This window comes from Herpailurus yagouaroundi, unplaced genomic scaffold (genome assembly GCF_014898765.1).
Source record: "Herpailurus yagouaroundi ecotype Mexico unplaced genomic scaffold, PumYag 199, whole genome shotgun sequence".
Classification (NCBI taxonomy): Eukaryota; Metazoa; Chordata; class Mammalia; order Carnivora; family Felidae; genus Herpailurus; species Herpailurus yagouaroundi.
Genome location: NW_024412430.1, coordinates 17922360 through 17938882, shown reverse-complemented (window position 1 = coordinate 17938882; position 16523 = coordinate 17922360). Strand labels below are relative to the sequence as shown.

General features: G+C 42.8%; 1 protein-coding gene across 1 annotated transcript in view; it reads left to right on the top strand.

Moving 5' to 3' along the window:
* The window catches only part of LOC121013550 (contactin-associated protein-like 3), a 195015-nt gene that overhangs the window by 170271 nt on the left and 8221 nt on the right, over positions 1-16523 (top strand). The window contains exons 18-22 of the mRNA XM_040449262.1: positions 288-527; positions 1288-1518; positions 3049-3182; positions 3986-4073; positions 16412-16517. Of these exons, the coding sequence (XP_040305196.1) occupies positions 288-527; positions 1288-1518; positions 3049-3182; positions 3986-4073; positions 16412-16517 (799 nt within the window). The remainder of the gene's footprint in view (positions 1-287; positions 528-1287; positions 1519-3048; positions 3183-3985; positions 4074-16411; positions 16518-16523) is intronic.

The following is a 16523-nucleotide window of genomic DNA, read 5'->3' as shown; positions in this document are numbered from 1 at the left end:
CGGACACTCAGCCGACTGAGCAACCCTGGAACTCCAAAGAAGTATTTTTTAGAATAAATATTTACCAAGGCCGACTTCAAAAATACTTTTGTCAATGGCTTTAATCAGTGTCGTTTGGTGATTCTGAATATTTGATCACAGCCTCTGTTTTCAAAATTGTATTTGTTCATAAAACTTTGGACGGGTCACTTTTTTGACATTATCTGTATGGCCTCCGTGGGACGTGAAGACGAAATCCCGCAAAGACACGCAAGAACACATTTGCATTTGCAGTGTTTCCCTTGCAGGCGGGACGGCCACCAGACAGAGAGGCTTCCTGGGGTGCATTCGGTCGCTGCGGCTGAACGGGCTGGCCCTGGACCTGGAAGAAAGAGCGACAATGACGCCGGGCGTGGAGCCAGGGTGCCCGGGACACTGCAGCAGCTACGGACACCTGTGTCGCAACGGAGGGAGATGCAGAGAGAGACACAAGGGTATCGCTTGTGACTGCACCTTCTCTGCCTACGACGGGCCATTCTGCGAAAATGGTGAGTGTGACCCACATGCGGGACCGGGACCCGAGAGGACGGCGCATCATTTTCCCGTTCCCTTTGTGTTTCTGCCATCTGACCCTGTAAAGAAGGGATAAGGCAATTCTCTGTGATTAGCTTAAATAGACTCATTTCGGTCCCGAATTTCTGTGTTTAACTTGGAAAGAGGCATGATTCTATTCTTGAGAAGCTCGTGACTACTTCTGTTAGATCCGGAATCATCAACACGGAGAACCACGGTAGCCAAAGCTATGGAAATCTTGAGGGGAATTTTGCAGGCAATAAGAAAATACTGAGTTCTACGTTATGGGAATGTGGGTGGGGATGTTATCTTTCTATCCATACTTGATTATTTTCTTTAATCTTAAATATGATTAAATGTTTAAAACAATGAACAAAGCATGCCATTATTATCTTCTCTCTTGAGATGTTTAAGAGTTAGAGATATTGTCGGGGCGCCTGGGTGGCTCAGTCGGTTGAGCATCCGACTTCGGCTCAGGTCATCATCTTGCCGTTGACAAGTTCGAGCCCCGCGTCGGGCTCTGTGCTGACGGCCTGGAGCCTGCCTCAGATTCTGTGTCTCCCTCTCTCTCTGCCCCTCCCCCGCTCATGCTCTGTCTCTCTCGGTCTCAAAAATAAATAAACATTAAAAAAAAATTTAAGAGTTAGAGATATTGTGTAACTATCCATTAAGAAGAGCCTTGTTCTTGTTCTTCTTATGTTATTGGTAACATAACGAAAACGAGTGTCATTCCAGAGATTTCTGCATATTTTGGAAGCGGTTCGTCCGTCATCTACAACTTTCAAGAACATCATAATCACACCTTTGGTAAGAACGCCAGCTCCTTGGCGGCTTTATTTCATGAGGATCTGACGCTGACCGGAGAAATGGCCACACTGAGCTTCCGGACCACAGGGGCCCCCAGCTTACTTCTCTACGTGAGCTCCTTCTACGAAGAGTACCTATCAGTTATCCTTGCCCCCAATGGTGAGTGTCAGACTCTACGAACAAGAAGACTGACTTAGGATATCAGGACCACATGGGGTGGGGGGTGGGGGCTTTTCCAGCATTAAACCGCAAAAAAGAAACACAATTGCAAGGCTTATAGATTCTCATTCTCTTAGGGGTAGTTTATTTTTCATGATAACCTCAATGTTTATCACTAGAGTTAACATTTCCATGGTTCCATTCAAGATGCCATTCTCCCGTGGAAGTTTGGTCATTTAATGTATTCCCCGTGCAGATGTGTGCCTTGCTCTTCTCGGGGTCTTTCCTACCAGACACGAATAATCTAAATTAGTTTTGCAATTCACTTTGAAACAAGATATCTCATTCTGCACATGGAGAACGTTTCCTCCTCCTTCTAAGCGAAGAAGTATATTAAACCATATAAAATCTAATCTTGATCAGCATGGGCTGAGTAGGATTGTTCTTTACCCATCAGTGGTTGAGCCTTTCAGGTCATCTCTACGTACAAAGAAAAGTGGGAGGAGAGCTACCCCACCCATGGCCACCAGGGTTTTCCAAGACTTTTCCAGTTGGAGAGCAAAACCAAGTTGGAACCTTGCCTCACAGAGAAGCAGGGCAGAAACTTGACCTTCTGGAGCATCTATGACAGACAGGAGTCAGTGGTGCATTTGTGGATAACTTGAGATTTAGATACTGTAGCAAATCATTTCTCTTTTCTCTGTTTCTTGATTATGGCAGAAACATTAGGGAGAAAATTCTGGTTGTGCAAAAAAAAAAAAAAATCCTTATGCAAATGTCAGCAATACATTAAAATGCATTAAAGTAAGTCACCTTAAAAGAAGTTACGCTTATAGAAACTGAATGTTAATGCAATATTGCTTGAGGTTTTACCATTTAATAGTATGAATACCACATGAATAATTGACTTAGAGCCTAGCTTGGAGTTTTTATATGCTTAACTTAGACTTATTCCTTTAGTTAAGGAAAATGGCAGAACTTGGAAAAAGACCATTTGGTCTTGACTTTTAAAATAGCGTTTACTAACATTACACTGCGTGTTAACTAACTAGAATTTAAATAAAAACTTAAAAAATAAAATAAAATAAAATAAAATAAAATAAAATAGCATTTAATTGGATTCTCAGGGTGCCTAAGTGGCTCAGTCTGACTTCAGCTCGCAGTCTGAGTTTGGGCCCCACGTCGGGCTCTGTGCTGACAGCTCAGAGCCTGGAGCCTGCTTCAGATTCTATCTCCCTCTCTTTCTCTCTGCCCCTCCCCAGCTTGTGCTCTCTCTGTCTCTCTCTCAAAAAGAAATAAACATGAAAAAAAATTTTTTTAAATAAAATAGTGTAATTGGATTCTGAATTCAGCCCTGGAATAGCACACGTACAATCAGTCTTCCAGGAAAAATCCTTGGTGTGCTAAGTGAATGCCCACTGGATTCAAATTGTATTAAATAAATAAAAACAAAATATGCTCTAGAACCTGCGTCGACAGGTTTTTTTAAGATTCTAGTTTAGTTAAAAATGTCATTTTTCTCTTCTTTAGGAAGTTTGCAGATCAGGTATAAGCTGGACAGAAACCAGGCACCTGACGTTTTTAACTTTGGTTTGAAAAACCTTGCCGATGGGCAGTTTCACCAAGTGAAGATTCACAGGGAAGCGGCCATGGTCTCTGTAGAGGTAAGGGGGTGGATTCAGCCACAGCAACAGTCCCCAAACTTGTGACGCTCAGAATGCGTGACTTCAAGCAAACCTTTGACAGTAAATCCTAATAAAAGAGATACACATTCAGCGTGGTCTTTCCGGAAGTCTTGGGGACAGAAAATGTAGTTCGAGTGTTTGGTTTAGCAATTCTTGTGTTGTTCAGCAAGAGGCTGATGGAGTTATTGTTAATATTTGACCATTTCGAATGAATGCTAAGCTGTCCTTGTCGGTAGGGGAATGTTGTCTGGTTTACAGCGACTGCTGGAGATATTCCGATGGGAACTTGTTCCCATCTGACTACAAAAAAAGCAAGTGCCATAGAAATGTAAACACAAGGGGAAAAGCGAGGTTTTGCTTAAAGTGGGAATACATTTTTAAAAACATCGGTATTTAAATGATTCATTGGCACTGGGCTTTGAATAGCCTTTATGTATTGAATCTGTGCGAATAATACCTTTTCCGGCTCGTTACTAATTTCTATTCGAAATAAGTAAAAGCTTTAAGGTTTGCAATAGCTCATTGCGTCTCTTTGTGGATTATACCAATTATAGACCCTTAAACCACGAAGAAGAACAGGGAAAAGAATAAGGAATGGGGTGGTGTGAAATCTGAGTTATTATAAAAATTGTTATGCAACAGCTTTCTCCTTTTAGCCTCTGTGATAATTCGAACATATGGCTGATTTTTACCGTTTTTCTTGGTGTCCCTGTGATTCCCTCTCTCTTACCATCAAAATTGCTTGCCATTTTGATGTTTGCTTCTCGTGGAACGTTTCATAGGTTAACCAGAATGCAAGGAGACAAGTTATCCTGTCATCGGGGACAGAATTCAAAGCTGTCAAATCCCTTATGTTGGGCACAGTTTTAGGTAAGTGGCAGAAAATGCGTCCCCCCACAGCCCATGGGTCAGAAGCGTTAGGTCGCGAACACAGGAAGGGGTCGCGGCGCTGAGTAAGGCTTCTTGTGGTCTTCACGGCTTCCCAGCGAGGGACAATCAAGGTGGAAACTGTTCTCTTGTCCGAGTGCCCCTGCAGTCATGAGTGAGGGCTGTCTTCCAGGCACCAGGGTGATCCCTGAGAAGTCCTTACACTTAACCCTCTCCCTTGGCAATCAGGCAGAACAAAACTCGGCATTTTTCTAGCAAGTGAGGAAAGACAAAATCAAAGCAAATATCAAGGTCACAGATTCTCGATTAATCAGGAGTCAAATGCAGAAACCACTGAATGATAAGTATAGCTTTACATTTACGAGAAGAAGAGAAAAGGCTTAGTTTTCTTGTAGCAAGTGAGTACGTGTCGGGCTGTATATCCTGGGCCCTGCTTTGAGATGTACTTAATGCTCCCAGCTGCTTCTTGGGACGTCGCAGCCTAAAGATCCCGCGCCCGCTCTTGATGGCTGTGAGTTCATGAGAGCTCCAGAGTAAAAATACTATCCTATTTAGGCATCAAATGATTTATGCCTTTATTTTTCCCTTTGTCGCCAAGAATTAAACCGAAAGAAAAGTAGGTTTTGGAAGGTATATCTTTTCTTTTCGATCACTTATGCATGAACTGTCCATGTCATCTACATTTAAAGTTACTTGGCAGAAATCCTCTTGCGGAATATTTATCATTCCTGTTCTGATACGTGACACCCGCCTGGCTCCGTTGAGCCCTGGGTGATCGGTGGAATCTTTGCTAGGTTTCCAGCCATTTATACACGGATCCTTTGATCGTTTCGGCCGCTGCACGCGTGTATAACATCGCAAACTGGAGATTTAGAGAAGGCACGGGAATGGATGTTCAAAATATGTTGAGAAGCACAGTAACTGGGAAAACGATCATATTTTCCAAACAGATGATGGGTAGTAAAATTATGAGTTCTAGTTTTTCAGAGGGAAGGCGAGGAATCCCAGGGTGCTCTTGAAAATGGTAAAAAAACAAACAAACAAACAAACAAAAAAAACCGTGTAATTTAGATGGTGCAGCATCACCGGAAGCTCCAGGCCGGTCATGTGCAGTTACAGGTGGCTGATTACACCAGTGAAGGAGGGTCCGCGAGGTCTTTGCTGGGAGCGTCAGATAAAGAATAGCAGACCTCAGGCTGAAATGGTGGTCCTGATTTATAATCATGCCTTCAAGGTGGATAAAGAAAGGGCCTCCCGATGTGTTGGCAGGAAGGCAGCTGGTGCTGCAGGTGATTTCGTGTGGCTCACGGCTCCGGTCCCCGCGGCACAAGCAAAATAACCATCGAGCAGTTAACCCAGAAATAAAAATGAGGACAGTTGTTTCCCCTTGAGCATTGGCAGAGGTTTATGGCTATTGCAGCCCACTGGGGAGGGGACTCTCTCAGTCTCTAATGTGTGACTTCGGGTGTGTTCTAGGCATTTCTGGACACCCATGTTTTTGTGACATTAGTAGATTTTTTTTCACTCTATTTTTTTCAAGTTTTTTTTTTTTAATTTTTAATGTTTATTTATTTTTGAGAGAGAGAGAGAGAGAGAGAGAGAGACAGACTGTGAGCAGGGAAGGGGCAGAGACAGAGGGAGACACAGAATCTGAAGCAGGCTCCAGGCTCTGAGCTGTCAGCACAGAGCCCAGCGCGGGGCTCGAACTTGCAGACTGTGAGATCGTGGCCTGAGCTGAAGTCGGATGCTTAAACTGACTGAGCCACCCAGGCACCCCTCAAGTTTTTATTTAAAAAATTTTTTAATGTTGTTTTTATTTTTGAGAGGGAGAAGGAGAGAGACAGAGCATGAGCGGGGGAGGAGCAGAGAGAGAGGGAGGCACAGAATCCGCAGCAGGCTCCAGGCTCTGAGCTGTCAGCACAGAGCCCGACGCGGGGCTCGAACCCACAAACCGTGAGATCGTGACCTGAGCGGAAGTTGGATGTTTAACCGACTCAGCCCCCCAGGCGCCCCTCAAATTTTTATTTAGATACCAATTGGTCAGCATACAGTGTAATATTAGTTTCAGGTGTAGGATTTGGTGATTCATCGCTTACATACAGTGCCCAGTAGGGTTTTTGTTCTATTTTAAAAAGTGGCATAGTCTAGAAAACCACAAGAACTGGAAAAACAATCGAAAGAAATGAGCTCCTTCCCCGGCTTTCACCCATGACAATCACAGTATACATTTAGATAGAGGAGGCTATGAGATTCCTACAAATTCAGAGCCCATGTTGAGTTTCAGAGAACAGTGGGATGGAACCCCTTCCTTGGCTGTCAGTTGAATAATATTACAATTGTTTTTAACATCCAAGTGGCAAAGAATTTGCTCCTTTTTTATCTGATACTGAGCTCCACTCAAGGACAGTTACTTACTCTTCTTGGATAGTAAGGATAGTTACTCTCCTCGGTTTGAACAGAGTGAGTAATTGATTGTCTTAGGGGGCGTGCAAACCTCAGAGCTAGATTATCATACGGTGGTGCAGTCTGCGACTGGAGTGACGGCTTTGCCTGCCCCCAGCCGTCTGATCCCTCCTTCCTTGCCACAGCAGGTGTCTGTGGACTTTTCCCAGCCACCAGGACAGATAGGGTCAACGAACGAAATGAACACCCCACACGCAACTTCCTGCCCTCAGTGACTCGAGCCTCTGAGAGGAGAGGTGAGGCACGTTCAGAAATGTCTGTGATGCAAGGTACAAAGTGTGAAGTTGACAAAGGAATGTTTTTAAAGACAATTTGGCTTTTGATCGACAATGGAAATATTGATTTAATAACTAGGCTGCATTATTTAAAAAGCAATCGTTTTAATAAAAAAGGAGAATAATACATTTTATCATATAAAGTTTTATTTTCCCACAAGCTAATATACAGAGGACAATAGTGCAGAATCGAAGACATTAATGTTTTTATTCGAGAATGGTATATTCAGGAGCATCTCTCTCAGGCTATAAAAATTAAACTTGAAACTCAGCAATGAAGTTTATTGCCTGAAGCAATTGAGTCTAATAAAATTATAAATATTCATTTCATCTGTACATAGAGCTATGCATCTTGATCAAAGCCGAATAAAACTTTTCATGTTCTGGACAACTTTCAGGACGGCTTCTGCCCTGATTCTGCTGGCACTTTCAGAGCAGTGAGTAACTAAGGAGACACTGCTTTGTGTCCAGATTTGGAGAATATAAGCAGAGCTTCCCTTCATAGACCAACAGATTGGTTAATAAAGAGCCATTAATTTGCCAAAGAAAGTTGTCGCAAACTATGGCAAGCTATCCAGAACTTATATTTTGTTAGCTGTTTTGACTCAATGAGTTATCCATTCATTAAAAAAACTTCTGTGGTCCCTAATGCGCACTTGTCCCTCACAGGATATTTTGGATGTCTACCAACGAGACCTGCAGATATATGCACCTGCCCTTAATGCACTTGCAATATAATAGGGAATATAAACAACGGAATAATGTTCATAACTAATCTAATTTGGCATTATTATTATTTACCCTAATGTGCTTTGGACAGAATAGTTCAGGATCGCCTTCTAAATTAACAGGCTGTCCTTGTTCTTCTTAATTAGTGGTCTTCTTAATGGTGACCAATCAGGTTAAGTTTTCCCAGTTACCATAAAATAATTTTAGTATAATCCTACTTTAAATGCACATCATTCGATTTCTGATTTTCTGTCTGGTCTTGACTTGGATGTGGCCTATAGTCCCAAAGTAGGAGAGCTTTAAAATACAACAAACCAGTAAGGTGCCCTAGCATTGTTTTGCTAAGTTTTATTTCTCTAGAGATGTTTATATGAATGGTATTCTGTTGATTTTGTGTGAGTGCATAAAAAGAAACAATGACAAAATTCCCCAAATATCAAAACAAAAATCCGTTTTGAAGTATGCAGAATAAAGACGTGCCTTTCTATTTCCTCCTGGGAAAGAATACAATAGGTTGAATGTAGTTCAAATCAATACAGTCATGCAGATAAGCCTTAATGGGTCAATTTTCAGTGTGGGGAAAGGAAATCCATTGAAGGATTATAAATTGAAATGGAGCTCCATATATGAGAATTGAGTAATAAATAATTTGTGGAAATTACCTACTGACATCGTCATGGGCAGACTACTGTTTAGATATTATGTGACTTCTATGTGACTTATGTGACATGTATGCCTTTTCTATGCTTTGCCAAAGAATTTATCTCATTTAGAAAGAAAGACACAAAACGTTTATAAAGTTTCAGGAGTATGCATATAAGTGCGAAGATCCTCAACAAAATATTAGGGAATCTAATTCGGTAACATAAAAAAGTATTATACGCCATGATCAAGTAAGATTTATGCTAGGATTTTAAGGTTGGTTCAGCAGATAAAAATTAATCAATGTAATATGCCATGTTAGTAAAATAAAGGACGAAAACCACATGGTTACCTCAGCAGACACAGAAAAAGCATTTGGAAAAAAAAAAACCCAAAAACTCCACCCTGCTTTCATAATAAAGAACATTGAACAAACTAGGAATAGAAGGAACCTTCCTCACATGAAAAAAGGCATCCACAAAAACCCCCAGCTGACATGACATCATACTCAATGGTAAGATAATGGAAGTCTTTCCCTAAGATCAGGAACAAAATGGGGATGTCCACTCTCACCGGTTTTGTTCAAGACTATAGAACTCGTTGGAGTGAGGGCTATTTCGCAAGGAAAAAAAAAAAAAAGTAAAAAGTATCCAGAAGAAAAAGAAAGAAGTAAAACTATCTCTATTTGTAGAGAATGTGGGCTTGTAAGGAATCCAGGAGAAAAGCTATTGGAGCTAGTACACAGTTTGGGAAAAGAAATAAGATCAATATACAGAAATGTACTTTATTTCTATATACTAGCAATGAACAATACGAAAATGAAAGGAAGAATGAAATGTAAATTCCATTTAAAATAGCATCAAAAAGAATAAAATACCCTGGGATAACTTTAACAAAAGAGGTATAAGACACATATGCTGGAAACTATGGAACTTTGTTGGAATGAATTATGGAAGACGTATGTAAACTGAAAGACATCCACGTTCGTGGATCGGAAGACATACTGTTGCTAAGATGGCAGTGCTCCCCAGATTGACCTACGGATTCAACCGGATGGCCTTTTTGTAGAAATTGACAAGTTGATCCCAAAATGCCTATGGAAATGCAAAGGATTCCAAGAGCCAAAACAATCTTGAAAAGAAGAATTAAGTTGGAGGTCTCACTCTTGATTTTAAAACTTGGTACAAAGCCATGCTAATCAAAGCTGTGTGGTATTGGCATAATGGCAAACCCATTGGCCAACGAAGTAGATTGAGAGTCAAGAAATACATCGATTTATCACTAGTTGACTTAGACGTTCATGCCACGCCCATTCAACGGAGGAAGAATAGTCTCTTAAACAAATGGAACTGAGCCAACTGGATATCCACAGGCTAAAAAAACAATGTGGGCCCCTACCTCACACCATTTACAAAAATTAACTCAAAAGGAATGGTAGGTCTTAATGTGGGGCTATAATTATAAAACTTTTAGACCAAACTATGGTTGTATATTTTTGTGACTTTGGGTTAGGCAGTGGTTTCTTAGATAAGGTTTTTCAAAAGCCTTGCATTAGGTCATGGTTTCTCAAGAGCACGAGCAACACAAGAAAAACAGATAAGGTAGCCCTCATCAAAATTAAAAACTTTGGTAATTCAAGTGACACTTCCAAGAAAGTAAAAAGACAATCCACAAAATGAAAAATATTTGCCGGTCATGTATCTGACAAGAAACTTTTGTACAGAATATATAAAGGACTCATCCAACTGAACAAAAAGACAAATAACTCAGGTTAAAGTGGTAAATTTTGCAAGGGGATACTGGTAATGGTGTTACAGCTTTGTAAATCACAAAACCCCACTGAATTGTGTACTTGAAAATGGCGAATTTTATGGTATGTGACCTGGATCTCAATAATAAGAAAAAAATCTATTAGAGATTTCTCTCTTTTGCCAGTGCCTTTTCTCCATGCAGCTGGGAGAGTCGGAGTGATGAGCCATAACTGGACGTTTATTCTGAAGGCTGAAGGAGTTTATTTGAGAACAGGATGTGATGGGAGGTAGGGAGTAGAGAACTGGTCGGGGCCAGCGCCCGAGACTGCTGAGGTGGAGCAAAGCCACATCAGCGGTTCCTGCACAAGCCTAGTCATACTTTTGAAAAGGACTGAGAACTGAGGACAAAGATAGCAACCGTGCGGAGTTGTGACCGTATCCCCTTGTTAGGTAGACGAGTGGCAGAGACCGCTCACGTCATGACACGTGAAGGTGACGTTATTTCTAAAGACTGCTCTTCTAGTAAATACCTGCTGGCAATGCTTGTTCAAAGGACCCGGGGTCCCAAATGACCCCGGATTTCTCCCCAGGCGTTGGCTGCCAGTGCTGGGATTCTTGGTTCATGGCGAGCATGTGTTTTGGGGAGGAGGGAGGTGTAATTAATTCACTTCTTTCTGACTCTGAAAAGCACGTCCCTCCAGCCCTGAATTGTTGGAAAGACAGACTGGGAAAGTCTGTCTAGTCATCATCTTCTAATTATGTCATTTATTTAGAATAAAAAAAAAAAAGTTCACTCTGCTGTTTCATCAATTCCAAAATAAACAGCAGGTCGATTCAGGGGCACGGCTTTCATTCATCAGGTGTTTCTAACATTCATTCATGCTGTGGCGCGTACAAAGTTCATTCATTGTCTTTGCTGCGCCCTTTATTGCGTGAGTATCTCTCAATTGGTTTATTCTCATGTTGACGGGCAGCTGGGTTGTCTTTGGGGCTGTTAATCTCCTGTATCAACTTTATAGTTATGCCTCCTTTTATTATTGTCTGTTACTCTTAGGATTAAATTGTGCATCCTTGATTTATCACACACTAAACTTGTCACACTTGTCAAAATACATAAAAACTTCAGAACATTTTATTTCCTCCCCCACCCTTGTCACGTATTTTACGTTTACGTGTTATTTTGTTCCGCAAGACGTTACTATTGCTGTTGTTTAAAACAGTCAGTGTCCATTTCATTCTATCCACATTTTTACACTTTCGGATGTACTTCCTGGTTTCCTGCGATTCCTTGAACCACTCACTTTGTTTCCTGATTTTTCTTGCTGAGAGAGCCTCTGGGGATGCTCCTTCCACTGCTCTGGTGTTTCCTGCCGGAAGAACGTCTTGTGGATCTTTTGTTAAAATGTTTGTTCCTTACAAAAGCAGAAATCATCCCATATATTGGAATGCGCAGCCTTGGTAAATGTATCTTATGGGCAACACTGCCCACCATCTGAGACAGTTGAGAATGTTTATGTCCTGAATTATCGTAAATTTGATTGTAATTTTAAGTTTTCCTACCATGGACATTTTTTAAGTGGGGAAAAAAAAGATTTAATCTGTTTTTATTGAAAATGATTTAGGGTTCTACTCAAAATTACAAAGGAAGTGAACTTTATCCTCATCTCTTGGCCCACTTTTTCTTTAAAAAAAAATTTTTTTTTTAACGTTTATTTATTTTTGAAACAGAGAGAGACAGAGCATGAACGGGGGAGGGGCAGAGAGAGAGGGAGACACAGAACCGGAAGCAGGCTCCAGGCTCCGAGCCATCAGCCCAGAGCCGGATGTGGGGCTCGAACTCACGGACCGTGAGATCGTGACCTGAGCTGAAGTCGGACGCTTAACCGACTGAGCCACCCAGGCGCCCCATTGGCCCACTTTTTCTTAAACGTTAACTCTGCTTCCTGGCCACACTCAAACCACATTCCCATGCCCTCGTGACCTAGTATGCACTTGATCTCTTACTTCCTGTTAGTATACCTGTGTCCTCGAGCGCGCGGAGCTGGTCAAACATAGTCACCCTGATACGCAAATTTCTTTTAAAATGTTTTTTTAATGTTTATTTATTGAGAGAGAGAGACAGGACAGAGAGCGTGAGCAGGGGAGGGGCAGAGAGAGAGGGAGACACAGAATCCAAAGCAGGCTCCAGGTTCTGAGCTATTAGCAAAGAGCCTTGCCTTGGGGGTCGAACCCACAATCCAGGAGATCATGACTTGAACCGAAGTCAGATGGTTGCTTAACCAATGAGCCACCCAGCCGCCCCTGATATGTGAATTTCTAATACCGCCTAACTATTCTCCTAAGGTTTCCCTCGTGTTTTTTTCTTTACATTTTAAAGGGAAGAAAACTTTCGAGCCAGAAGGAAGGGCCTCAGTCATGGAATTTCAGGAGTCAGCTACTGGGGAAGATAGATTTGCACTCCTTGTCTTCCTGAACACAGTTCTGTTAATTCTGATGCTGATGTCGTGTGGACCTTGTTCTGGAAAATGGCAGCTTGGACCCGTAAACACTTGCTTCCGCTCCCAATTCATTGTGTCTGTGCCCTGAACAGAGGGACTGGAGGGCCAGCCCCGTTGCCAGCAGGGGCGGGAAGGTGTGCATGAGGGACCTGCGGTGGGGATTTGCCCCGTGGGCTGGAACAGAGCAGAGTCTCAGGGAGGGAGTGCGAAGCCTGCAGATCCTGGGCAGAGCTTGGCTTGGAGAGAACTCCGGACCTCCGAAGGGAAGGAAGCTCAACACTGCTCAGCATGGTTGTGCTCATGCTCAGTGTCCCTCCCTGAGCGGAGGACGGGCTGGCTGGGCCACATTCCTTCTGTCATGGTGAGGGTGAGGGAGAGAGACATCTTCCTACAACGTGGGCTCCCTGTCAGAACAGGTGCACTCTCCACATTGCCAGGACCCCCATATCATCATGTAAGGTCCCCAACCATGGAGTTCTGAAACTAGCAGACCAAGAAATAAATAAGTAAAAAAAAAAAAATAATAATAATAATAATAATAACGTCACCCCTTAGGGAGATGAGGAGGAGGATTAAAAACAACAAATAGAATTCCCACATCAAAACAGCTGCTAAAGAAGCCAGAAAATAACAAGGATGAAACTTGGGGCTCAAGGAAATTTGAGAAAAGTCACACCTGCAGACACAGACGCTGGGGGTTAAAGTAAATATAACTTCGAGATTTCACTGGGTCATCTGAAGGAGAGGATCATCACTGATTATGCATAAACAGTGACCTGGAATATATTGTAGGTGGAGTATCTCAAACCACAGAGCAAAAAAGCTTAAGAGAGAGAAATTAGAAGGGAAAATAAGAGGAAATGTAACACGACAAACTAGAGATCCAGAAACAGAATTAGAAGCAAAGACAATAATTGTGCGTTTAAAACAATTCTCTGAGTTGAAGGAAAACCTGAGTTGCAAATTGAAAGGACTCCTCAATTCTGATGAGAAAAGACATACGTCTGGGAAAATTTCTGAATTGCAAAACCACAGAGAAGAAAGCTTCCAAACTTTCTAGACAGAAGTTACTACAATGAAAAAATAATGATCATGGCATCAGCACCCAACTTCTCATTTGTAACAGTGGGATAAAAAAAAAAAAAAAACACAAAACTCGACAGAATATCATTACACTGCTGAGGCATGAGCTGCAGCTTAAGCATCTGATATATAATGTATTTGACAAGGTTAAAAAAAGATATTTTGGATAACAAGGAAGGATTGAGATTAAATATTGACCATGCATCCCATCCGAGGAAAATACTAGAGAATTATTCCAGTCAAAAAGTGAATCACAACCATGGCCTCAGGATGGAAGCTATGAAGGCAATAGGGAACGGTGAGCAGTAAACCTTTTGACGTATATTGACATTGAACATGCATACGTAGTATGTGGGCACATGAATCCACCCACACGTGTCCATACCCACAACGCACATACATGGAGAAACGTCAAGTACACAGTCTTGAAGAACGTGCAAATAGAGTGCACTGTAATGTTCTGCTGATGTTTCTTTCCTGGGTAGTAGGACTGCCTGCAGAAACGAAGGTCAGTTACCTTTGAAAACCTACATGTCACAGGATTAGTCTAAAGAATTAAGGTCAATGTCTGCCCCTGATTTGTTCTCCTACCCTAGCCCGGTAGTGCCCATGTCAGACTTTGACCAGTCTCTCTTTTTGCTCAACAGCCGAGACCTTTTTTTGGTCCGTATTTTTGTTTGTTCGTTTGGGGTTTTGGGGGGTTTTTTTGTTTCTTTGTTTGCAGAAGAAGTCCTATGTTACTATTATGGTGTTTTCCCATTTTTTTTCTTCTTGACATTCTCTCAAGTATATTCAAGTGAAGATGCCTTTCTTCAAGGAATATATATTGCCTGAATGCAAAAAAAAAAAAAAAAAGTTATCGCATCTTTAAAGAACTCTTTTAGTATAAAATAATCATTTAATTGAGTTGTCCCCAGCTCATTTTACTTCACTGTAAGAATCTACCTGAAATTCAGCATATGTAACGCTCCTTGATGCTTCTTCATATAATCAGCCTGGCCAAGATAGCAATATGTTTCAGAAAATTCTTTTTTTTTTTTTTTTTTTGGTGATTGTAACAATGTAAACCTGTCCGATTTTAGTTGCTTGTAGAGGCCTTTTACACAGCACTTACTTGTGCAACTTTAAAATTACTGAACAGAATTTTATAAGTCCAAGTAGCTCCCAATGAATTTATTCAAAGTTTCCCAAACTTAGATCATTTTTCTTAAAGATATGACTCTTTTCCAAAGTTGAAGGAGCAAGGATACAAAAGATTGGACTTTCAGGAAGGACAGACTGAAAATAGTGAGATGAAGTTTAATAGGAAAAAAGGCGAGACGTGTAACGAGATTGAAGAAATCCACCCCCTGAGTTTGTAGGGGAGGCAAAACTTTACATCTCCCCTCTTAAGGTTTCTAGCTAAACCTGAGCATTAAATTGACCCGAGGCAGATTAACAAGAGGAAAGCGTGTAGATTTTTAAATGTATATGGCGCCTGCGTAGGAAAATGAAGACCCAAAAAGCAGATAGTGTTTATATGTTAGATTGAACACAGGGTATAGTAATTGTGCATGAGTAATTAAATGTACGGGGGGGGGGGGACAAATGGGGGTAGGAGTTACTTTAACAAGGTTTGTGTGTACAGATTTCTCCAGCCTGACCCCCTTCTCACAGGGGACCCTCTTCCCCCTAAGAAAATAATAGTTCTTTATTTTTCACAGCACCCAGCATGTATTAGATTATCCATATCCAATCAAAACTATTTATAGTTACTTATAGTATCAGGAAATGGAGACAAAAGGGCAGTACCCCCTCAAAAACTCAAACTCCATGGCAATAAAGATTGTCCTGTAAGGGTTTGCAACACCGAGATAGACTGGATCAGAGCTGAGATTCTCAGGGTGAAGTTAAAGACGGACTATTATGCCAATCCAAAAAACACTTCTAGAATGTATACGTATATTTTATGGAAGGTATATGCATCGCATGGGATATGCGTAGCGCATATACTACGCATGGTAACCTCTGCAGATCCCTTGACGCAATGCCCAGCCTGCGGAAGCCAGCGCATAAATTCTTGGTAGTTGTTCATGGTTGTTAGGAAGTCAGCCAGCTCATTGAAGCAGGGAGGCAGTGTGACAGCAGAGGCCACACGTCCTTACTGAGTTGAGGTGGCTTCCCCTGTGGGGTAAACGGATGCCTCCCCTGACTCACTGCATTGAAACATTTGGAGTCTACACTTCATTGCCGCTGGTCAGGTTTGGTGGCCATTGAGCGAGAGCACTGAGGGCCTGACCATCATCGAAGCGAAGGAATTGATGAGGTCTCCTGAGTCAATCCCCCGCCAACCAACCTCCGTCAGAGTGGGGTGAGGGCCGGGAGAGGCAAGCCTCAACTTATGGAAAGGGGGCAGAGACCATCACTGGAAAGGGGGGAGCGGCAGTGGGGTGTGGGGTCCCCCCCCCCGTGGCGCCTGCGGTTAGCGGGGGACCTCTGTCAACAGTGAGCCAGACCTAAGTGCGCGTGGGGAGATCAGAGCTGCGGTAAGGACTCCCCCAGAGCACCGCCGTCCCCAAGCTCCGGAGACCTTTCACTGGGACCGCCTCGATTCTGGGCCACAAATCCTGTTTCAAAGTACTGTGCTGATCATTTGGAAAATGCCGCCGCAGAGGATTTTTAATTCGTTTGGAACGCGTGGCTGCATCCGGGGGGAGGGGGGAGGGGCTCGGCGTGCCCACACGCAGAGTTGCACCTGGGCGTCGTTCACCAAGGCCACGGGTGCCAGGGCCGCGGGCACTGGCCCTGGCTGCCTCTTCCTAAGCAGGGAAGGACAGGGGATCCGGGGGGGAGGGGGCTGCGGCCGCGCCCTAACGCGTGCCCCGCTTCTTTGCCCGCAGAGCCCCCCGGCGCGGACCCGGACACGCTGCGGGCCGGCGCGCGCGGCTTCACCGGCTGCCTCTCGGCGGTGCGCTTCGGTCCCGCCGCGCCGCTCAAGGCCGCGCTGCGCCC